This window comes from Pongo abelii, chromosome 7 (genome assembly GCF_028885655.2).
Source record: "Pongo abelii isolate AG06213 chromosome 7, NHGRI_mPonAbe1-v2.0_pri, whole genome shotgun sequence".
Lineage (NCBI taxonomy): Eukaryota > Metazoa > Chordata > Mammalia > Primates > Hominidae > Pongo > Pongo abelii.
In genome coordinates this window covers 61,841,729-61,858,375 of record NC_071992.2, presented here as the reverse complement: position 1 = coordinate 61,858,375, position 16,647 = coordinate 61,841,729, and the positions used below count along the sequence as shown (strand labels likewise).

The 16,647-nt window shown below is 38.9% G+C and overlaps 1 protein-coding gene across 10 annotated transcripts in view; it reads right to left on the bottom strand.

Moving 5' to 3' along the window:
- The window catches only part of SPIDR (scaffold protein involved in DNA repair), a 486,770-nt gene that overhangs the window by 452,813 nt on the left and 17,310 nt on the right, over positions 1 to 16,647 (bottom strand). For 3 of the 10 annotated variants that reach the window (XM_024251318.3, XM_054561577.2, XM_054561575.2), the window contains exons 2-5: positions 15,895 to 16,050; positions 11,825 to 11,891; positions 3,749 to 3,853; positions 839 to 1,002 (exon numbers count right to left, since the gene is read on the bottom strand). In XM_024251318.3, the coding sequence (XP_024107086.3) occupies positions 839 to 1,002; positions 3,749 to 3,853; positions 11,825 to 11,891; positions 15,895 to 16,050 (492 nt within the window). Of the gene's footprint in view, positions 1 to 838; positions 1,003 to 3,748; positions 3,854 to 11,824; positions 11,892 to 15,894; positions 16,051 to 16,647 lie in introns of those variants that run through there. The other 7 variants (XM_054561576.2, XM_063726427.1, XM_063726425.1 and 4 more) reach the window with 5 other exon arrangements.

The following is a 16,647-nucleotide window of genomic DNA, read 5'->3' as shown; positions in this document are numbered from 1 at the left end:
AAGCAATGCCTTCAAAACTTTGAAGGAAAATTATTTCCAACCTAAAAATTCTATACAAATTTTCAATCACACATCAAAATATGACAAAAGCATCTTCTGACATGCCAAATAATTCCTCAGGAAGTTATGGTAAGTTGTGTTCAACCAAAATAGGGTGAAAACCAAGAAAGAGGAAAACATGAAATCCTGGATAAAGGAGCTCAATACAGGAGAGAGGTTAACAAATTCCCAGAATAACAGCAAAGTCCGGGTGACAATGTACGTGAAAGGAGAGAGGACGCTGAGTTCAAACTGGAGCAGCTAGGAGGTTGTGGGAAAGAGTTCTCCAAAAAAATGAAACTCACAGAATGCCTGCTGTCTGAAAATCTTAACAAGAGAGCTAGGCAATGGTGAAAAAGTATTTTTTTCCATCAATAAGTAAAACTAGAACAAAAACCAAAATAATTACTAAGTCTAGGGAAAGCAAATAGTTGCAAAGGATAATAATTAATATTTCCCTTGGCTGTCAATATTATTTATTCACAATTGCGTAAATGCTGAATATAATCTAACCAAACTTTGATATATCTGCACTGGAAGAATAGTAGGATAAAAAACGTTCAGTGTGCAGTGAGGGTGGGAAGTGAATGAGAAGTGAGATCAATATTTATCCATGTTGAGAAGTGCAACACAAGCATGTTATTTAGAGATAAGTGAGTAAAGAACAAAAGAATCCCCTAAGAGTCAAAAGTGGTTGTTCTTGAGGAAGGACAGGAAAAACAAAACAAAACAAAACAAGACAACTATGATTAGCAAATGTTATAAAGTGAATAAAAGTTTTGAAATACTTCATTCTTACCTTGGGAAGCTCAGACAGCTTCTCATCACTTGTCAAAGACTGATTACTTGCACAAGAAGCACAGTCTGAGATTTCCACAGCACCCTCGTCATCTTCAAATTCATTACAGTCACTAGCCTCTGCCCTGTCACTGTCAATCTCCCAGTCGATGAACTGTAATTCATCTAAAAAATACAATTTTTAACTTGCTTAATTATCTCCTTAATCTTTCACTTTTAAATCTCTTTTATTCTTAGAAGTTAATATATCCATGTCACTCAATAATTTTAAAAAATATATTTAGGGCCAGGCACAATAGCTCATGCCTGTAATCCTAGCGCTTTGGGAGGCCAGGGTGGGCAGAATGCCAAAACTCAGGAGTTCAAGACCAGCCTGGCCAACAAGATGAAATGCTGTCTCTATTAAAAATACAAAAAATTAGCTGGACATGGTGGCGCACACCTATAGTCCCAGCTACTCAGGTGGCTGAGGCACCAGAATCGCTTGAACCTGAGAGGTGGAGGTTGCAGTGAGCCGAGATCTTGTCACTGAACTCCAGCCTGGGCAACAGAACAAGACTCTGCCTCAAAAAAAATTTAGACAGTGAAAAGTATATTTCTACTCTTATCTCAAATCACTCTCTCCCAAATCTTATCCCAATCCCAATTTTAAGTTAACTACTTTTATTAGGTGTTTCTGTATCCTTGTAGAGTTTCTCCAGCATGTTTAAGCAAATAAACTATGTATTGTTATTTTTTTTCCTCCTTTCTTACACAGCTAGACTTTTTCACTAAACATAATTAAGAGGATGTAGTAGGATCGCTTGAGCCCAGGAGTTTGAAACTGCAGTGAGCTATGATCCACTGCACTCCAGCCTGGGTGACAGAGCATGACCTCATCTCTTAAAAAAAAACAGCCACTATAATGATCATAACAGACTGAAGGTCAGACCACCACTGAGAGAAGCAGACGCATAATGGCAACTGCTTCCCACATTAACATCAAATTTAGTCACGAAGCCAGGCAGGGGAACACAGTAGAGATTTTCCAGGTTGCTGAACCTTCTCAACAGGAAGCCAGGGAAAGACAAGGGAAAAACACAAGTGCCCTCAGAGTTGCTGCCAGTATCACACATCTGTGCAGCACTCATTCATTCATTCACTCCTTCATTCATTCACTCCTTCATTCATTAGACAAAGCAAGTACCTAAAAAGAGCCCATCACACCATTCGAGATATTCACAATACGAAATAAATACAATAGAGAAAACAGCACCATTCCTAGCCTGAAGTAGCCCACAGATTAATACATATTGCAATGTGATGCATGCTATGAAATAACTGGGGCTTTCGTCACAAACCTTTCGTGGTCACAAAACTTTTAAAAAGCAGGAAGACTGCTACTATTACACTTACATTTGCATTTTACAGATGAGGAAATTGGGTCTCCAATAATTTAAGAGATTTTCCAAAAGTTACAAAAACTTTTAGACAATTGATAAAAACCAAATGGAAGAGAGGCTGGGCGCGACAGCTCACATGTGTAATCCCAGCACTTTGGGAGGCACAAACCATACTATTTACCCATTTTTATAAACTTTGTATTCTGAAATGTATGAAGACAAACCAAGTAACAAAAAATTTCATTTAATATGGTTGAATTAATAATAGAACTGCTATCAGCTTATATACAATCTTAAAATACCACTTCACCTGGTAACTACTAAAATGTCAATGATACTAATGGTTACCAAAATGACATACAAAGTAGTCAAAAGAATTTAACTACTCTCCCCAGAAGCTGTCTGTACAAACCGAACCCTAGGTGACTAACATGAACTGTCAAGAGTTAAAAGTCATAAGCTTATTTTGAAAACATTAAGACATTTAAATACTCTATAGATGATCTGTATATTTTAAAAATTCTAAAAGGACATGATTTCCATAATTCAACATCTGTGGTTATCAACTAGGGGTGATTTTTGTCCTTCATGGGACCCTTGACAACATCTGGAGACATCTTTGGTTATCATCACTGTGGCTGAGATTCTACTGTGACCCGGCAGGTAAAGGCAAGGGACACGGCAGAATATCCTACAGGCATAGGAAGGTGCTACTCCCCATAACAAGGAATCATCTGGCCCAAAATGTCAAGAGTGTCAAGGATGAGAAACTCTGCTTTCAATTGTCTAAAACATGACACAATATAAAACGCCATCTGAATAGAAATTTGTCAGTACATTACACCTCTACCACACACTGGTTGTCACAGCATTTACCGAACAGGTTCGGAAGAAGGCAGTGTGGGTGTGGCACTGTGTAGATGTTGAAAGAACTGGCTATGGAGCAAACAGACCTAAAATGGAATCCCAATCCATTCTCATTGGTCCAAGCTTAAGTTGTTAACTGTAAAAATAATATCTGTAATACCTATCTCTTAGAGTTTCTTAGAGTTGTTTTGAGAAATATTAAACAAGAAAATGTTTCTGAAGTGTTTAGCATAGAGGGTGGGACTCAGTAAAATCCTAACTATTAGAAAGGAATTTAATTTTCATTCTCTGGGACAAATGCCTAAAGGCACAGTTGCTGGTCTATATGGTAATTGCATGTTTAGTCTTTAAGAAACCGCGAGACTGTTTTCCTGAGTGGCTGTACCATTTTACTATACACCTGCAATGTACTGGTGATCCAGTTTCTCCACAACCTCACCAGCATTTTGTATTGTCACTACTTTTTATTGTAGCCATTCTGACAGGTGGAATGTTAATGATAAATACTAGAAAGGAATGTAAGTTTCTTCCAATATTAAATCCAATATTTAACAGAAACTGGATTTCTAACAAAATTATCAATTTACCTTCACTACTCCCATCTTCTGGACACAAAATGTTCGTGTTACAAAATCTGTCTATTCTAGAGCAATGTCCATTACCTCTCTGTAATTCAGAAAGTGTCTTATCTTCATCCGACAAATCACTTCCACTGGAACTCCATGTTATGTCTGTAAGCCCACTGGTGCTTTTAGATGTGGTGGTTTCTGTTGAAGAAAAAGAAAGCACATAAATATGATCTCCTTATATGGTCATTTATCAGAATACAATTTTATGCATGTAATTTTGCCATAGTCACAAATACACAAAACTCTGTGATAGGAAAAGCAATGTCTACGTCAAATCTTCCTACTTAGAGTTCTATGTACAATCTCACTAACACTCTCTGAGTTCGAAGCCAAGTTCCAAGAAGAAAAAGAAGTAGAACTGGTTAAGTTATATAAAAAAAGGAAAGTGACTAGAGCACAAACAAAAACCGGAAAAATAAGACTTGAAATAACATTTATAAAAGTATAACTTTCTGGGGTATTTGATGAAACCAAAAAATTTTTTTAAATGCAAAACACAAAGTCAAAACTTATGAGTAACAGGAATGCTTCTGTGTGCTTCCTTTGCCGTGCTAAGAGCTCTGGTAGCAGGGTGCTTAAAACACTTAAGACCAAACCTTGTATTTAATTAAACTTTTTATTTTGAGATAATATTAGATTCATATATAGTTGTAAGAAATAAGAGAAAACTCTCGTATCCTTCACCCAGTCCCTCCAATGGTAATATCTTGCAAAACTGTAGTACAACACAACCAGGATACTGACACTGATCCAGTCAAGATACAGATCAATTCTATCACCACAGGATGCCTTGTACTACCTTCTTATAGCTACACCATCTCCTGGCCCCATACCAATCCCTGAACTCTGTCAACCACTACTCAGTTTTGCATTTCTGTAATTTTGTCATTTTAAAAATGTTATATAATCGAGACTAGCCTGGCCAACATGGTGAAACCCTGTCTCTACTAAAAATACAAAAAATTAGCCAGGTGTGGTTGTGGGCACCTGTAATCCAAGCTACTCAGGGAGGCTGAGGCAGGAGAATCGCTTGAACCCAGGAGGCACAGGTTGCAGTGAGCCGAGATCGAGCCACTGCACTCCAGCCTGGGCAACAAGAGTGAAACTCCATCTCACACACACACACAAAAAAAAGTTATATAAATAAAATCACTATGTAACCTTTTAGAATTGGCTTTTTTCATTCAGAATAATTTCCTATTCATCTAAGTCGTGTGTATCAACACTTATTTTCTTTTTATTACCGAATAGTACACCATGGTACTATGCACCATAGTTTGTTTAATCATTCACCTACTGAAGGACATCTGTGTTGTTTCTAGTTTGGGGCTATTATGAACAAAGCTGCTTATGAACATCTGTGTATAAGATGTTATGTGAATTTAATTTTCATTCTCTGGGACAAATGCCTAAGGGTGCAGTTGCTGGGTTATATGGTAATTGCATGTTTAGTCTTTAAGAAACTGCCAGACTGTTCTCCAGAGTGGCTGTACCATTTTACCACACACCTGCAATGTACTGGTGATCCAGTCTCTCCACAACCTCACCAGCATTTTTTTTTTAATTTTATTATTATTATACTTTAAGTTTTAGGGTACATGTGCACAATGTGCAGGTTAGTTACATATGCATACATGTGCCATGCTGGTGTGCTGCACCCATTAACTCGTCATTTAGCATTAGGTATATCTCCTAATGCTATCCCTCCCCCCTCCCCCCACCCCACAACAGTCCCCAGAGCGTGATGTTCCCCTTCCTGTGTCCATGTGTTCTCATTGTTCAATTCCCACCTATGAGTGAGAATATGTGGTGGTTGGTTTTTTGTCCTTGTGATAGTTTACTGAGAATGGTGATTTCCAATTTCATCCATGTCCCTACAAAGGACATGAACTCATCATTTTTTATGGCTGCATAGTATTCCATGGTGTATATTTGCCACATTTTCTTAATCCAGTCTATTATTGTTGGACATTTGGGTTGGTTCCAAGTCTTTGCTATTGTGAATAGTGCCACAATAAACATACGTGTGCATGTGTCTTTATAGCAGCATGATTTATAGTCCTTTGGGTAAATACCCAGTAATGGGATGGCTGGGTCAAATGGTATTTCTAGTTCTAGATCCCAGAGGAATTGCCACACTGACTTCCACAATGGTTGAACTAGTTTACAGTCCCACCAACAGTGTAAAAGTGTTCCTATTTCTCCACATCCTCTCCAGCACCTGTTGTTTCCTGACTTTTTAATGATTGCCATTCTAACTGGTGTGAGATGGTATCTCATTGTGGTTTTGATTTGCATTTCTCTGATGGCCAGTGATGGTGAGCATTTTTTCATGTGTTTTTTGGCTGCATAAATGTCTTCTTTTGAGAAGTGTCTGTTCATGTCCTTCGCCCACTTTTTGATGGGGTTGTTTGTTTTTTTCTTGTAAATTTGTTTGAGTTCATTGTAGATTCTGGATATTAGGCCTTTGTCAGATGAGTAGGTTGCGAAAATTTTCTCCCATTTTGTAGGTTGCCTGTTCACTCTGATGGCAGTTTCTTTTGCTGTGCAGAAGCTCTTTAGCTTAATTAGATCCCATTTGTCAATTTTGGCTTTTGTTGCCATTGCTTTTGGTGTTTTAGACATGAAGTCCTTGCCCATGCATTTTGTATTGTCACTATTTTTTATTGTAGCCATTCTGATAGGTGGAAAACCTAGACAGAATGGGGCTATTTCATCTTGGCAGAATCAAAAGTCAACAGCAAACTTTTCTGATATTGGTCAGAAAAGGAATATATACCTAATAAAAAGCAATTATTCTGTTTATATTCATAATTGTAAATATAATGCTAAAACATATATATGTACATATATATCTTATCCTATGCAGTATGGTATTTGATATATTTCAAAGCGCATTTTAATACACTATGAAATTAAGAGATTAGATATTTATAAAATTCCTGTTTTACAAAAAATAAACCTAGGCTTCATTAGATACATATTTACAGAACCCCTCTGATACAGTAAACCATGAGGAAACAAAAAAAACTCCAGCCTAGGCAACACAGTGAGACCCAATCTCTACAAAAAGTTAAAAAACTAGCTGGGCATAGTGGCGCATGCCTGTAGTCCCAGCTACTTGGGAGTCTGAAGGAGGACGAGTTTAAGAGCAAATGTTTGAGGCTGCAGTGAGCTATGATTGCACCACAGCACTCCATCCCAAGTGACAGAGTAAGATCCCATCTCTAAAAAAGAAAAGAAAAGAAAACTCCTTCCCACAAGGAATATGTGTGGTCTGGAAGGAAACACTAATCATGAAAAAAACTAACAATATACCAGATGTATGTCATGGAATAACGGTGGCACAAAAAGATGGAATGTTCCGCTTTGCATTGATCAGGAAAAGAGGATTCACTGACAAGATGATGTCTGAAAAAACAGTACTTACAAAGGCACAAAAACATGGAATAGTCAACATTTACTGAGCACTTACTACTTTGTGCCACAAACATCTAGAATTACTGAAGTGGCCTATTGTTCATGTTATAAAAGGAAAAATAAACTATTCAGAATATCCTAAGAATCTATATCTATCTAAATAGCTAATAAAATAAACTGAGTACTTGCAAAAGACATTATCAATCTGTATCATTATTATGCATCTGAAAAATAAGTCAAGAAGGAAGTTATCAGCAGGGAGTGGTGGCTCACGCCTGTAATCCCAGACTTCGGGAGGCCGAGGCAGGTCAGAAGTTCAACACCAGCCTGGCCAAGATGGTGAAACCCCAACTCTACTAAAAATACAAAAAATTAGCCGGGCATGGTTGTGGGCGCCTGTAATCCCAGCTACTCAGGAGACTGAGGCAGAGAATTGCTTGAACCCAGGAGGTGGAGGTTGCAGTGAGCAGAGATCACGCCACTGTACTCTAGCCTGGGTGACAGAGTGAGACACCATCCCGGAAAAAAAAAAAAGAAGGAAGTTATCACTATTTGCAAATTATACAATGAATTCATGGAAAAGTCAAGAAACCAACTGAAAAATTACTACCGTTAATAAGAAAGTCCAATAAAGGTGGCAGGGTACAAACTACAACACAGAAATCAAATTTAAAGCAGTAGCAAAAACCAATAAAATACCCAGAAGAAACTTCAGTGTTGCAGCAAGTCAGGGACCCCGAACGGAGGGACTAGCTGGAGCCACGGCACAGGAACATAAATTGTGAAGATTTCATCTTAATATGGACATATATCAGTTCCCAAAATTAATACTTTTACAATTTCTTTACTTCAGTCTCTGAACATAAATTGTGAAGATTTCATTTTAATATGGACCTTTATCATTCCCCAAATAATACTTTTATAATTTTTATGCCTGTCTTTAATCTCTTAATCCTGTTATCTTCGTAAACTGAGAATGTACATCACCTCAGGACCACTACTATGTTAAACTGTACAAATTGATTGTAAAACGTGTGTTTGAACAATATGAAATCAGTGCACCTTGAAAAAGAACAGAATAACAGTGATTTTCAGGGAACAAAGGAAGACAACCATAAGGTCTGATGGCCTTCGGGGTAGGGCAGAATACGGCCATATTTTTCTTCTTGCAGAGAGCCTATAAACGGATGTGCAAGTAGGGAAGATATTGCTAAATTCTTTTCCCGGCAAGGAATATTAATAATTAATACCCTGGGGAAGGAATGCATTCCTGGGGGGAGGTCTATAAACGGCCACTCTGGGAGTGTATGTCTTACGCGGTTGAGATAAGAACTGAAATACACCCTGGTCTCCTGCAGTACCCTCAGGCTTATTAGGGTGGGGACAAAAAATCCACCCTGGTGAATTTGAGGTCAGACCGGTTCTCCGCTCTCGAACCCTGTTTTCTGTTGTTTAAGATGTTTATCAAGACAATACGTGCACAGCTGAACATAGACCCTTATCAGGAGTTTTTGATTTCATCCTTTGCCTTGTGATCTTTGCTTTGCCCTTTGTCTTGTGATCTTTATTGGCCTCAGAAGCATGTGATCTTTGTTCTCCTTTTTGCCCTTTGAAGCATGTGATCTTTGTGACCTACCCCCTGTTTGTACACCCCCTCCCCTTTTGAAGTCCTTAATAAAAACCTGCTGGTTTTGTGGCTCAGGTGGGCATCACGGTCCTACTGATATGTGATGTCACCCCTGGAGGCCCAGCTGTAAAATTCCTCTCCTTGTACTCTTTCTCTTTATTTCTCAGCTGGCCGACACTTAGGGAAAATAGAAAGAACCTACGTTGAAATATTGGGGGTGGGTTCCCCTGATACTTATGAGACATGTAAAACCAAAGTACATGTTTTTAAAAGACTTCAAAAGAACATAAAAGAACAAACAGAAAGACATATACTAAGATTTTGGATGATCTGATCAGAAAAAAATGACCTCTCACTGCCTTGAGGCTGAGCACCTTTTCATAGGTTTGAAAGTCATTTATATTTCCTTTTTTGAAAGCAGTTCCTCCATAATTATTATTTTTGCAATAGTTATCTTTTTCCCCCTAGATTAAGTTCTGATGGTTCTCTATTAGAAAGATCAGCCTTAGTCTGTGACATGAGCCACAATATTTTCCCTGGTTTTTCTGAATTTTAAATTTTGTGTATGTACGTGTAATTTTTTGTAAGAGATGTGATCTTGCTATGTCGCCCAGGATGGACTGCAGCAGCTGTACACAGGCATGATCACAGCACACTGCAGCCTCAAACTCCTGGGCTCAAGTGATCTTCCTGCCACAGCCTCCCAAGTAACTGGGACTACAGACGTATGCCACCCTACCAGACTTATATATGTAATTTTGACCATGCTGTTTTTCCCTTTATGTTTAGGTGAATTTACCAGCTTTATTCATACAGTTTCTATGTTATGAGTCATTCATGGGAAAGGACTTTCCAAATGTAATGCCTTTTTTCAGCCAGCAGCTGTGGTGCCTGAGAGGCACACCCAGGCAGTTGAGCTTCTGAGTCCATGTTCTTAACCACTATGCATAGCTCCGAAGTCAGAGTGACCTGCAGTTGCTTTCACCCTTAGTTTAGTGTGAGTATCTAAGAAAATATGTAACTGTCTGGTGCTTCTGTACCATCTAATTTAAAAGACAGGATAATCATTAGTTATGTCATTCAAAACCTCAGAGACCAGGACTCTAGATTTATAAACCCATGAATTATAGGCACCTGACTGCACGACTAGGTAGCTAAAATCACTACCAGGAATTGATTAGTAACTCATTTTACTTGCTGTAAAGAGGGTGTCCTTTATATCAAGGCTCATTCCAATGGAACCGTAGGATAAATATTAGCCAGACTGAACATTTCTGGGTGCCCACTGTGTGCTAGGCACTGTCCTAGTACCTGGTGTTATGAGCTGAACTGTGTCCTCCCCCCAAAAATTCATATGTTGAAGTCCTAACCTTCTGTACCTTAGAATGTGACTTTATTTGAAGACACGGTCTTCAAAGAGGTAATCAAATTCAAATAAGGTCGTTAGGGTGGGCCTTAATCCAAGATGACTGAAATCCTTATAAGGGGAAATCTGGACACAAAGACAGACATGCACAGAGAAGACAATGTGAAGAGACCTGGGGAAGAGAGAGAGGAAGAAGGCAGTCATCTACAAGCCAAGGAGAGAGGTCTACAAGAGATACTGAAGTATTAGTTTAAGACATCCTAGTAACAAAAATTCCAAGATAAAAATTCTATACTACATTTTGGGTGAGGAGGTAGTATTTTTATGACAGCTGGGAAGCAGAATCAGGAACATGCTTTTGTAATGTGTGCCTAAGGTCAGAGGCTTGTCTCTGCCAACAGCTTCTGCAATTCCATCAGAAGATTATGGAATTTAAAAGATGTGCACTAGTTTATTTCATAAAGCAACACTTTATAAATTATAAAGAAACATTTTGGCAAATTTTATTTTTCATTTGCATAGAATCTCTTCCATGTCACTGAAATAATAATATGGTTTAGAATGTCACAGAACGTTAGTTCACTCTGTAGGACTCTGAATAGGCTTTCACACAGCTCCTTCTGTCATCAGACATATGAGCAACTGCTGTCATCCATCAAGTACCTACTAAAGCACCTTTAATTAGGCATTTAATCTACTATTTTTAGCTCACTTAATATTCATGATAACCCAATGATTATGCCCATTCTCCAGATACAAAACAGACTGCGAATGTTTAGCTTAGTTTTCAAAGATTAGAGAGCCAGGACACAGCAAGATCCTGGAAGTCACAAGTCCTCACTCTTCCTACACACCCACAGCAGGGCTGACTGCCTATGGCGGCAGAACCAGCGGCCTACCTGATATCCACCCCTTCTTCATTACTAATAACCCCAGTTTTCTTTAGCAGCAACATATCTATCTAAAAATCCTTAATTTCACTAAAGTATCTTTAGTGGAGGTGACCGTTTGTAACAGGTTCTAGTCAAAGGTAGAGGTACTGGGAAGGGCATTCCTTCCCAAAGGAAAGGCAAAGCTGACTTGGCGAAAATCCTCAGCACCTACACTCTTTCAAGAATTCAGCCTGCGGAATTCAGCCAACACCTCCTGTCCATGAGAACCAATTCCACACTCAGGCTACAGAATTCAGAAAGAATCTAGCCCTGTGGATGTCCTGCTGCAGGAGACAAATTCAACCTCATTTATCCAAATACTCTAGTGTTTGAACAGAGTTTTCTACTACTTATTGAAAGTTCCCTAATTCATCAAGAAAGAATTTCACAGCCTGAAGCAGTATAGTTCTTATGGCATAGGTCACATTTCTTTCCCAAATCAGATTAAAAACAAACAAACAAACAAAACCCTGGAGCTATGCGCATGAGCTAACCTACTGGGCTCTGTGATAAAAATGAACTCAGGAAGGACACACAAAAAATGTTAGTTATCTGTAGGCAGGCAGGAGCAATGCGGTAGATGGTGACAGTGATGACAGACAAAGTTCTCAAAAATACCTTTTTACCTTATCTTGATTTTTTTAACTATGAATATAGTCTACCCAAACCATGTAACTTTTTTAAAAAAGCAAATTTTTAAAATAATCACAGAAAGATTTATTAGTCTTATATCTTCTCTGTCAAGAAATCAACAAAATAGTTACCTTGCTTGCGTCTAGGGCATAATTCAAGGTGCTTTTCTGTAATCGTCTTCTCTTCAGCTGTTAATGACTGCAGGCAAAATAATAACCATGGAATTTATGTGACAAATGCTAAAAAAAACTTTTATAAAATATTCAAAATCTTAAACTACACTCTCCTTAACATATTTTTCTCTGATTTCCTTTACCAATTCAGCAATTTCAGTATTCCCAAAGCATGTACTCCTTATATATTTATAAATTCATTCTATTTTTCCAGAATCTAAAGAGATCTGACTGACCAAAACGTTTCACATTAACATTCAATGTAGTATCTGCTCATACATATGACTCCTATGAGGTACTCATTACTACTCATACCCAAATTATCTTGAGTTTGTAATAGCATTACTCTGTAAGTTACCACAAACACAAAAATTATCCAGAATATCTCACTGCCAGAAGATTCTGAATATAAAAGCATACCTTGTTTTATTGTGCTTCACAGATAAAGCAATTTTTTACAAATTTAAAATTTCTAGCAATCCTGTGTCAAGCAATTCTGTGTGCTATTTTTCCAACAGCATCTGCTCACCTATAAACTTGTGTCTCTGTGTCATATTTTGATAATTATCCCAAGATTTCAAACTTTACCATTATTATTAAATCTGCTATGATGGTCTGTGATCAGTGATCTCTGGTATTACTACTGTAACTGATTTGGGGTGCCACAGTCAAAACCAATATAAGACAGCAAAATTAATAAATGCTGTATGTGTTCTGACTGCTCCACCAACCAGCTGTTCCTCCATCTCTTGCCTTCTCCTTAGGCCTCCTATTCTCTGCAACACAATATTAAAATTAAGTCAATTTAATAACCTTACAATGGCCTCAAAGTGCTCAAGCAAAGGAAGAGCTGAATGTCTCACACCTTAAATCAAAAGCTGGAAATGGCCGGGCACAGTGGCTCACGCCTGTAATCCCAGCACTTTGTGAGGCCGACGCGAGTAAATCACCTGAGGTCAGGAGTTCGAGACCAGCCTGACCCACATGGTGAAACCCCGTCTCTACTAAAAATACAAAAATTAGCTGGGCGTGGTGGCGGGCGCCTGTAATCCCAGCTACTCGGGAGGCTGAGGCAGGAGAATCACCTGAACCTGGGAGGTGGAGGTTGCAGTGAGCCAAGATCGCACCATTGCACTCCACCCCAAGCGACAGAGAGAGACTCCATCTCAAAAAAAAAAAAAGAAAAAGAAAAAAGAAGCTGGAAATGATTAAGCTTAGGTAGGAAGGCATGACAAAAACTAAGATAGGCTAAAAGCTAGACCTCTTGAACCAAACCGTTAAGCCAGTTGTGAACACAAAGGAAAGCTCTTGAACGAAATTGAAAGTGCTACTCCAGTGAATACACAATGATAAGAATGTAAAACAGCATTATTGCTAATACAAAGTTTTAGCAATCTGGATAGAAAATTGAATCAGCTATAACATTCCCTTAAGCCAGAGCAGAATCCAGAGCAAGGTCCTAACTCTCTTCAATTCTATGAAGGCTGAGAGAGGTGAAGAAGCTGGAGAAGAAAAGTCTGAAGCTAGCAGAGGTTGGTTCATGAAGTTTAAGAAACAAATCACCTCCATAACATAAAAGTACAAGGTAATGCAGAAAGTGATCCAGAAGATCTAGTTAAGATCACTGATGAAGGTAGCTACGCTAAACAACAGATTTTCAATATAGATGAAAGAGCCTTATATTAGAAGATGATGCCATTTAAGACTTTCGTAGCTAGAGAGAAGTCAATGCTTGGCATCAAAGCTTCAAAGAACAGACTGATACTCATATTAGGGGCTAATGCAGCTGGTAACATTAAGTTGAAGCCAATGCTCATGTATCATTCTGAAAATCCTAGTGCCCTTATGATAAATCTACTCTGCCTCTCCTCTATAAATGTAACAACAAAGCCTGGATGACAGCACATCTCTTTACAGCATTCTTTACTGTAATACTTTAAGCCCACTGTTGAGATCTGCTCAGAAGAAAAAGATTTCTTTCAAACTATTACTGCTGATTGACAATGCACCTGGTCACCCAAGAGCTATGATGGAGCAGTACAAGGAGATTAATGTTGTTTTCATGCCTGCTAACACCACTTCCATTCTGCAGCCTATGGATCATAGGGTGATTCTGACTTTCAAATCTTATTATTTCAGAAATACATGTCATATGGCTGTAGCTGCCACAGATAGTGACTACTCTGATGGATTTGGGCAAAGTAAATTGAAAACTTTCAGAAAAATATTCACCATTCTATGTGCCATTAAGAACATTCATGATTCATGACAGAAGGTCAAAATACAGCATTAACAGGAGTTTGGAAGAAGTTGATTCTAACCCTTGTGTATGACTGAGGGGTTCAAGACTTCAGCAGAAAAATTGATGTGATAGAAACAGCAAGAGAACTAGAATTAGAAGTAGAACCTGAAGATATGACTGAATTGCTGCAATCTCCTAAGAGTTGAATGGATGAAGAGTTACTTCTTAGGGATGAACAAATAAAGTAGTTTCTGGAGATAAAATCTACTCCTGGTGAAAATGCTGTGAACATTGTTGAAGTGATAACAAGTAATTTAGAATATCCTATAAACTTAGTTGATAAAGCAGTGTCAGGCTTTGGAAGGATTGAGTCCAATTTTGAAAGAAGTTCTATTACAGGTCAAATGTTATCAGCATCACATGCTACTCAGTAATCTTCATGAAAGGAACAGTAAATAGATGTGGTAAACTTCACTTTTACCTTATTTTAGGAAACTGCCACAGCCACCCCAATCTTCAACCACCAACCACCTGATCAGTCAGCAGCCATCAGCATCAAGGCAAGACTCTCCCCCAGCAAAAAGATTACACCTTGGTGAAGGCTCCTATGACTGTTAGCATTTTTTTTTTTTGCAATAAAGTATTTTTAAATTAGGGTATATACATTGCTTTTTTAGACATAATACTATTGCACTTAACAGACTATATTATAATATAAACATAACTTTTATAGGCACTGGGAAACCAAAGAATTCATGTGATCACTTTATTGCAATATTCACTTTATTGTGTTGGTCCTGAACCAAACCTGCAATATCTCCAGAGTATGCCTCCAGAGTAAACATACATTTCTTGTGAAGACTGGTATGCTCAATGGTTTCATCTTCTGAGAACATTCTTAGTAAATATCCTTCATTTACAAACAAAGAAGTAGAAAGGTTCTGCATGGATTAAAGAGGTACAGGTGTGAGCTGGGCATGGGGGCTCACACCTGTAATCCCGGCACTCTGGGAGGCAGAGGTGGGAGGATCACTTGCAGCCAGGGGTTAGAGACCAGCCTAGGCAACATAGCAAGACCCTGTCTCTACAGAAAGTTTTTTAAAAATTAGCCAGGCGGCCGGGCACAGTGGCTCACGCCTGTAATCCCAGCACTTTGGAAGCCAAGGTGGGTGGATTACCCGAGGTCAGGAGTTCCAAACCAGCCTGGCCAACATGGTGAAACCCAGTCTCTACAAAAAATACAAAAATCAGCCGAGTGTGGTGGCACACACCTGTAATCCCAGCTATTCGAGAGGCTGAGGCAGGAGAATTGCTTGAACCCGGGAGGCGGAGGTTGCAGTGAGCCAATATAGCCCCACTGCACTCCAGCCTGGGTGACAAAGTGAGACTCCATCTCCAAAAAAAAAAAAAAAAAAATTAGCCAGGTATGGTGGCACATACCTGTAGTCCCAGCTATTTGACACGCTGAGGCAAGATAGCCTGAGCCCAGGAGTTCAAGGATGCCATGAGCTATGATTGTGCCACTGTACTCCAGCCTGGGCAACAAAGTGAGACTCTGTCTTCAAAAATAAAAAAAAATAAAAAAATAAAAAGGTGAATACTAACTTACTAACTTGCCACGATTATTAAAGGAATTCAAGGAATGAAAGGGAAGAAAAGGAGTGTACCAGTTACAGTGTTCTGAAAGAATAGGAAACGGAATTACAATGAAATGTAATTACAATGTTCTGAACACTCAGGATTTCCTCTTTGGCATTCAGGGAAAAGAATTCTACAGATACTTTACCGGATTCCCAGAAGTGTCCTGAAACCCGTCTCCACACCTGAGCCATGCTTCAGAGAGAGAGGCAGCTGCCCCTGCTGTCCTGAGACCTGCTCTTCTGACCTGCAGTGGTCTTTCTCCTGGAAAGGATGCGCATTCTATATTCCAACTCCTTTTTCTCTGTGGAGATGATTATTAAAAGAAAAAACGAAACAAAAAAACAAAATCAACTTCATTAAATAGACATTAAGTTCACAATTTACAATCTGAAAACCTAGAAGTGGCATCAGTAAAGGCATAGTTTTTGAACGTCTCTAAATCTTCACATAAAGAGCAACTGGACAGCAAAGCCAAAAACATAGAAACACAATTAATCAGCAAACTCCAAACACAAGTGGGTAAAGACAAACCACCAACCCTCCAAAGTCCAGCATGGTATCAGTATCTGAAAGGAAAGAAGCCAAGGAAAGTAAGAGTCAAGGAGGCCCTGAGAACCTAGACATCAGTGCTTACTAGGAAGCAGAGCAGGCAACAGATCTGAGAACAGTGTCTGATAGAACTGAGAACAGCGCCTGAAACTAGGTGAGAGCAGGGGCTCTACCGTAAGAAGATATGAAGAGATGAGAGCAGCCTGGGCCACCTGAAACTGGTCACCCTGGACTCCCTTCTGGACCCATCACTGAGAAATTGCTGGAAGTGGAATCCACTCAGCAGCACAGGGGTGGCAGACACACAGAAAAGGTCCAGATGAGCAGAGTCAGGGAGAATCTACAAGAC